This window comes from Diuraphis noxia, unplaced genomic scaffold, assembly GCF_037042655.1.
Source record: "Diuraphis noxia isolate RWA-SAM2 unplaced genomic scaffold, SU_Dnox_SAM2 contig0001, whole genome shotgun sequence".
NCBI classification, from domain to species: domain Eukaryota; kingdom Metazoa; phylum Arthropoda; class Insecta; order Hemiptera; family Aphididae; genus Diuraphis; species Diuraphis noxia.
In genome coordinates, this window is record NW_028301711.1 from 991,353 (window position 1) to 1,000,098 (window position 8,746).

Here is an 8,746-nt window from a genome sequence, read left to right on the forward strand (position 1 = left end):
TCGAGGAAAAAGAAACATAGGAGGCACTGTATTACCTATAGCACTGACAGCTAATGCTACGGTTACAAGTGTTCCTCTTTCCCCAGATGTTATAGCTCCAACTTGTTTAGTTCCTTTAACAGCTAAAATTTTAGATGGCCTGTGGACAGTTGTAACTCCAGTTTCATCAACATTATAAATATTATGTGGTTCAAATTTAAAACGATCATATAGTTTACATAAATTTTCAAAAAATGATTTGACATTATGTTTATTAAAGCTAGTTGCTCTACTTAAACTTGTTGCTTGAGGTGTTCTTAATGACAAATCTTTATTTCGTTTTAAAAAACAATATAACCAATCCTCACCAGCACTACAGTTATTGTACCAATTATCAGGCATTTTAACATTATTTGCCTTTCCAAATTGAAAAGCCAAACTTCTGAGATCTGTTCCAGAAAGTCCAAAATATATTCTTGATGACTGTTTTGTATAAAGAACCAACTCTGTTTCTTGATTTTGTGTGAATACTGTGTGCTTAGGCCATCCAATTGAAGCTGGTACTTTAATATCTAACAATTAATATAGATAGGTACCAATTATTATTGATAAAGAAAAATACAAATTAAATAAACTTAAATTACTCACTAGGATCAGTTATTTTAGTTTTATATTGCTGTAAAGTCATCACATTTACATTATATTTTTTAGCTGCAGCTCTCAGTGTCATGATACCATCAATCACTTCTTTTACTGCTTTGTCATAAATATGTTGAGGCGTAGCTCCAAAATTGGTTTTTCTTTTATAATTTCTGACCATTGTAACAATCTATTAAGTGATAGGTATATTTAAATTATAATAATAAGTATTTTTATATGCAAAATTTAGTTGCTAGTATTATTAAATTTACATTAATATTTGGTCTTACTAAATTATATTTGAGCAAAACAATTTTAAAAATCTTTTCAATAATAAACACAGATAAATTAATAATTAAATTAAACCTATCATTGGATTCAAATTTAACCCTCCTATAATATATAATAGTGATCCACACGGCACTACCTAATGTACAGCAGAGCGCTACCCACTTGCCCGCTTTTTTTTTTAACCTATTATTTTAAAGTTCAAAACAAGAACAACCAAATCAAAAACTATATACCTACTGTATAATACTATACAATATTATATATATTATATAAAAAAAATAATGATGATGATAATATAATAATATTATAGTATCATAATTTCAAAAGTTTAGGTTAGTCATAGTTTAGTTTAAAATTGAGATATAATAAATTACTTAAAGGAAGAAGTATAGGTAAATAGGCAATATATTAGAGCAGTAAATAATATAATATACTATATTATATTATTACTATGTACATTTCTATGCTACTTTTATAAAATCTTTATTTATTTATAACTAAGCATACAAAATTACATAACATAATTATTTATTAATCATAACATATTCATCTGAAAACAATTTATTCCAGAACTTGTATTTAGTATTATTTTGTTTTAATTATAAGTCATAGTATGATAAAAAAATTACACAAGTACCCAACATCCATCCAACCACCCACCCACCTATCAAATTTTGTATGTGTTGCTCAAGCAACACATCCACCATAGGATAGCCGCCACTGAATTAATGTAGATTAGAATAGTAGGTATACATAATTATATATTGAAAATTATAAATAACATTTAATTGATGCATTAATAAAATGTATTTGGTTAAATTATTCATATCATAGGTATAATAGATAAATATTATAATTTGTACCTATAGTGTAAATTTCTTCTAATTTTTTTTTTTAGTTATTATAAATGTAACAAAGCGCAATCTCATTTTTGTATGGGATCAATTAAAAAATCAATAGATGGAACCATAACTATTGTAAAAAGACATAATGGTCATGCAAGAGAACCAGACAACACAATTGTTGTAAATAACTTTCGAAATGTATTAAAACATCGGGCAGCAACAGAAAATACAATTCTAAAAAATATATATGATGAAGAAGCAAGAAGGTAGGTGTAGTACCTAACTACTATAATACAGAATATGTAATTTTATTAAACAACACATATGTTTTCATTTATATTATACTGTAGATTTACTTTTGAAAAAAAAATAACATTTATAAACACTAACTAAAAACAATAAATGTTATATATTAATTGATTCTATAGAGACATGGTAGCAGCTGCTCTTTACCCGTGGTCAACAGCTGAATCAATTATGCGTTTGGCCAGGAGAAATTCCCTACCAGGATTACCTGCAAACTTGAGGGCGCTGGCAACATTATTTGAAGATGGCCAGTTACAGAGATTTGGGTGTTGTGATGCTGGTTTTTTTAAAGGATGTATCCAGGATATAGAAAATAAAACAAGTGTTATTTTTGCATGTCCACAATTGATTATATCTGTCCTAGAAAATAATATTCAAGAAGTCCATGCCGATGCTACTTTCAAAGTTGTCCCTGCAAATATGGGGTATCAGTTATTAACTTTGCATTGCATGATTCAAAACTATGTAAGTTTTTTTTTAAATTTATTTTCAAAAATAAAATATTATAAGTTATAACCCAATGACCAATAAAAATGAATTAATAATATATAATAAATTTGCAAGTGCTGCATATGAACAAAGACAACGAAATTGGGACCTAAATAATGACGAAGATGCAGAGGAACCAATTTTAGATGATCCACAAATAAATATACCACTGGTAATGCTACATGAGCCAATGGATAACATTCCTATGCAAGTACCACAGGAGAGGGAAGTAGCCGAATTGCCTTTAGATGCTAATAATGATCCACAAGCTACAGAAAATAGGTCATTATGTATGGTGTGTATTCAGGAAACATTGGAACACAATGAAACAAAATATATAGTTCTTCCATGTGGACATGCTTGGATATGCCACAACTGTATGATTCAGTTATCAACAGGACATAATGCTGTTTGTCCAATATGTCGTACTGATCAGGTGTCTTTTCAGCGTATTTTCTTTTCTTAAATTTTTCATGGCTGCTTTTGTTGATTTTTTTAAATTTATTTTAAATACAGCATCTAGATGTTTATTTAATCTCTAAAATTCCATTATATATGTATAAAATACATTCTATTATTCAACCGTGTGAAATTTAAAATAAGTACCTACTCTGTATAAGTATAAATATAATAAATTACCTATTATAAGTATAATTTTAAATTAAAAATAAAACAATATATAATACTGTTAACTTCTCCAGGGGAAATAACGTCAAAAATCCAGCGACTTATGAATACCACGTTCTCATTGGCCAATTTCAAATATCCAGCTTTTTTTTATCATTTATCAATTAGGATTTAAATTATTTATTTAAATATTAAACATTATAATATTATATTATTTAATTAACAAATAAAAAGAACTATTTAGTAGGAATAGTTCTAGTCTTTGTGGATTACAAGCAGGCGTATGATAGTGTAGACAGAGAAGAGCTTTGGAAGGCATTGGTAATTCTAGGAATACCCAAAAAGTATGTAAACCTAATAAAAGCATGTTACGAAAAAACACTATGCAGAGTGTGTTATATACAAGGCATCTCAGATCCTTTTGAAGTTAAATCTGGCCTTAAACAAGGGGACGCGTTGTCACCTGCACTATTCAACTTAGCCCTCGAAAAAATAATTCGAGACACAAACGATGACAGAAGGATGGAGATAAGCAATGAACAAGTTATGTTAGCCTATGCTGATGACATTGTGCTGATGGGTGAAACCAAAGAGGAAATCATTAACTCAACATCTAAACTCATAAATGCAAGTAAAGGAATGGGATTACATGTAAACGAGGGGAAAACTAAGTACATGGTCGTATCGAGAAGACCACCAAATATAAATTCCATAGTAGTGGATAATTATAAATTTGAAAAAGTTGATAATTTTAAGTATTTAGGAGTAAACATCAACAACAAAAATGATATGCATATAGAAATAATTGAACGGATCACTAGTGGTAATAGATGTTATTTCAGTACTATCAAACTCCTGAAGTCTAAGCTGTTATCGAGAGGATCAAAGATACTACTATATCATGACTAAATAGATAGGTATGATTGAATCTTTACTGATACGCACATTCCCCTTCAGACCCAGTCTATTACTCAGTTCTCGGCTTCTCATTGGCTATCCATATTATCAAATATCAACAGTTTTCATCTATACGCTCGGATAGCAATGACGTCACGCGTGTTATCACTAATATCATTATTTGTGTTTTGGATCCAAACCACGGTTTAAGATATACAGGTTAGCTATCACCGGCCCGCTATACGGTCTGATTGTGTAACGGTTCAGTTGTTCATATTTTCACCACACGCGTAAAGCGCTAGTAGTAAGTAGGGCTATATTTTACTTACTATAGGTAGTGTACTAGTGTATCCTACATGATAGAATTTAATGAATTAATGATCATACATTTAATATCTAAATAAATATAATATAAATTAAAAAATATATTTAAATATATTTATTCAGATATCTATTATGTCGATATAATATTATATATTATTAAAAGATGGTTTAAAAACATATCCAATCATCTTCAAAACTTTTTAAATAACCTTCAGCCCAGCCAATTACCTACCTACATTAAGATATTTACCTTAATATACCTATAATATTATATTGTCTTATATTCACTCCATTTGTCATTGTCTTCATTGTTTTGTAATTAAATACAAATAATTTTCAATATTTTCATTATTGAATATAAATATTTTCCTTATACTTACTATTATTATTGTAACTGAAAACATTACAGTAATTCAGCCTCTTCATAACTGTAACAAAATATTTCAAATAAGTTTATTCTAGTGTTTCACAATTTAATTTAACCTTAAATTGCAACAGCAACTAGACAATATTACCAAAACAAATTAAAGAAAAACAACTGAAAGATTAAATTTATTAAATAATGCAACTAAACTACTAAAAAAACAAAAAGCCATGCTATTAATAATATATAAAAAAAAATTAGGGAAAAGCTTTAGAGTTTCTCTTAGGTTGAGATCAATTTAGCAATTTTTTTTTTGTCTGCTTTTTTTTATATCATAACGATTTTCTTGAACAGCAAAGTGGCGCATTCGCATTACAATGAAATTAGTCAGAATAGATGTGACAATTTCATTTTTATGTTCAAAGCAGGGAATTACAATTTTATTAGAGTTGGACTTATATCCAGTTTGGCATCCAACAACGCAGCACGAACGTGGCATTATTCACTATGATAATATATTGGACCACAAAAATTAAAAGAAATACATTATCAATATAGTTAGGATGTAGATGACCTAAAAAAAAAAACTTAAAAATGCCTAAAAAAACATAATAAGTGAAAAAAATGTATTTATAAATAATAATTTTTATTAGAGATATGGGTATAATAGTATTTTAAAATATGAATTATAATATTAATAAACAATAGTACCTATACATTTACATTTTATACATTATTTAAAATTATTGAAAATAAATTAAAAAGTAAAATATAATTATTAAAAATAAATTAAAAAGTAAAATATAAATAAAGAATTTATAACACCAAAAACCCCCACAATAATAATATTAAAATTATTTTTTTTTTTATGTTATACAAATTATATAAAATATAAAAAAAATGACTTAAAAATGTTGAAAAATGACCTAAATAAATTAAAAGTTGTATCTACAGCTAAAAATGCAAAATAGAATTAGAATATTCCGCATCAAGGGAGCATAATAATTACTTAAAGGCAATCGCAATAATTCGCAAATCTCAATCAGAAATTAGAAAAGAAATAGAAAATCACAATCACAATATTGAATTATCGAATAATAATACATATAGGTAGTTCCGAGTTCCCTAACATGCTATATGACCCTACTTACTACTAGCGCTCTACAGATGTGGTGAAATTATGCGCTAAACCCGTGACGAGTTCTGACCGCAGCTATCAATACAATTTAGATAGCCGATAGCTAACCTGTATATCTTAAACCGTGATCCAAACAAATCACTTTAACCATGTAAAATAATATAGGTACTTTTTGTTTGATTTGTACTTAAAGTTTTTTAAAAGCGAATACTTACTTAAACTACAATATAGGTAAGTATACCATCTATTTATTTATTTTTATTCTTACAATCATTTAAAATTATATTAAAATTAAAAAATAACTAAATAGTTGCATGCTGCTAATAGAATTATAAGCTATTTTATTTTGTTATGCTTTTAATTTATATTTTATACAGTGAAATGGTTATGTGCTGGGCTTATGGCTGTAAGCATTACAATGAACGAAATCTGTGTAAATTTTTTAGAATACCTAAAGATCCTAAAATTAGAAAACGCTGGATTAAATTGCTCAGGTTTATTTTTAAAAAACTTTTAACTTTGCTACGCTTACATACCGATAATAATATATTAAACTGAAATATTTTTTATTTATGTATGGGTTCTAACTAAATATGTTTAATTTAGAAGAACTGATGAACCAAAATCAGGCGCTAGGGTTTGTAGTTGCCATTTTGAAGATAACAAAAAAGAAAATGAACCTAAAATTTTGCCTCATCGTCCTCAACAATTTAGTTTACATCATTTGACTCCGGAAAAAAAAACGAGGAAAAAGTTATCTAAACAAATAATTCAAATGGATGTCATACCAGTTAAATGTGATGATCAACTGGTTGTTGGTGAGTTAATTACTAATGAAAGTCCATTAGATTTGTCAACTACTTCAAAAACAATTATTTGGTAAATATCTAATAGTATATGTTACTGCTAAGGCTATAGTATTATATTAAATTTGATATATTTTGTAATTTTAGCACAGACTCAGTTAATTCTTCAAACATAGCTTCAATTATGCATGAGTCTGAGAACTATTTTCTCAAGGAGGAGAACAATGCCTTGAAATTAAAATTAAAACAATTGAGTCTTTCATTTAACTATGAAAACTTAAGCCAAAATAATGAATTATTACAGTCTTATACAGGTTTGCCTACAAATGACGTTTTTATGGCTCTTTATAATTTATTAAAAAATTCAAAACTGCATTACCACTTTGGTTGGAATGTTGAGAGTATAAGTAAACCAGACCAACTTCTTTTAACATTAATGAAATTAAGACATAACTTCCCTCATTTTGATTTGGCTACTAGATTTAAGTGCAGTAGAAGTACAATTACTAATATTAGCATCACTTGGATTAACATTTTACATAATGTACTTTTCTTAAAGTGTATGAATAAAATACCTTCAAGACAAAAAAATCAAACTTGTTTACCTGATTCCTTTAAGCCTTTTATGAATTGTCGAATTGTAATAGACTGCACAGAAATTTTCACATCAGTGTCTCGACAATCCATGAATATTCAAAGAGATACATATAGCAGTTATAAGCATAAAAATACATGGAAAGTTCTTATAGGAATTGCACCTAATGGTGTGGTTACTTTTGTAAGTAGCTTATTTCCTGGTTCTACGTCGGACAAAGTGATAACATTAAAAAGTGGACTCTTAGAGCAGTTAGTAGAGGGAGACTTAATTTTAGCTGACAAAGGTTTCTTAATCAGAGACATTTTACCACCTGGAGTATGTTTAAATCTACCACCTTTTCTAGACACTCCTCAGTTTACACCTGAACAAGTGATACAAACTGAAGTCATAGCTAAGGCAAGAATTCATATTGAAAGGGCCATACAAAGAATAAAATGTTTTGCAATTTTAAATTTTATTCCTGCAACTATGTTAAAACAAGCAGAGCAAATTTTTCAAGTTGTTGCTGCACTAACAAATCTTCAACATCCGCTTATTCATGAAGTTGAAAACAAAATGGTAAATCCAAGTTAGTTTTAGTCTAAAACCGCCTGTTCAAAATATTTTATTTCATAGTAAAATAATATTATTAATTGACATTTTGTAATTTAATTTTTTATTTGTTTAATAAGTTTTATATAATATATTTTAATGTAATTGACAATTTTAAATACTAAATTCTCTCATAAGTATATAACTTTGAATACAATTAATTAATATGTTAAAAAATTATGTGCTAAATTGTTCTTCAGTTAGAAATGGAATATAAGTCTCAATAAAAAATGTTTCTAAGATTTTAATATTTGGAAACCATTCGGGATCCTTTTCTACTTCCGTAATTATTGATTGACCTGGTGTCCAAATTACTAGGTAACATAACTTTCGTTTAGTTATATATAGTTGCCCTTGGATTTGATCCCAATAAAAGTGTTTTTTGTTAATGTAAATAATTTTGTTTTTTATGTATACTATGTAGTTGAGATCTTTGGTAAGCTCAATATCTAAACTTTTATTCCTGTACTTCCATGGACATTTTATCTCTACAATATACTCAGAATTTACTAAGCCATCGGGAGATGCTCCTAAAACTCCATTATTTAATAACCATAACCCAGTAGATACAACATTAACATTTTGTTCTTGCTCTAAAACTTTGATGCCTGATATTTCATTTGTCAATCCCCATTGAACAGCATGAACGCCACTTAAATTAGTTTCATTTTGTAGTGACTTGAAGAAAGATTTTGAAAATTTTTGTTTTTTGCAAGAAGTTAAAATGTGACCAAAATGACTAGCAGTTAATCTGTTCTTTCGATGGTAATGCCACATTTCACTTTTGCTCTGACCTATAGATTCTTTAGCAATTTTTAAAATAGTATCATCAGTTATAAAACATTTGTCAAA

The 8,746-nt window shown here is 27.8% G+C and overlaps 2 protein-coding genes across 2 annotated transcripts; both read left to right on the top strand.

Moving 5' to 3' along the window:
- Window positions 1–1,824: 1,824 nt before the first annotated feature.
- Window positions 1,825–3,015, top strand: LOC149059154 (uncharacterized). Its single transcript, XM_089222979.1, has 3 exons — window positions 1,825–2,020; window positions 2,183–2,525; window positions 2,617–3,015. The coding sequence occupies exons 1-3, from the start codon at window positions 1,845–1,847 to the stop codon at window positions 3,013–3,015; spliced, it is 918 nt and encodes a 305-aa protein (XP_089079105.1). The 5' UTR covers window positions 1,825–1,844.
- Window positions 3,016–6,034: 3,019 nt separating this feature from the next.
- On the top strand, window positions 6,035–7,939 carry LOC149059155 (uncharacterized). Its single transcript, XM_089215787.1, has 4 exons — window positions 6,035–6,130; window positions 6,277–6,393; window positions 6,506–6,778; window positions 6,853–7,939. Exons 2-4 carry the CDS (start codon window positions 6,281–6,283, stop codon window positions 7,874–7,876), a joined length of 1,410 nt encoding a protein of 469 aa, XP_089071913.1. The 5' UTR covers window positions 6,035–6,130; window positions 6,277–6,280; the 3' UTR covers window positions 7,877–7,939.
- The last annotated feature ends 807 nt before the right edge of the window (window positions 7,940–8,746 follow it).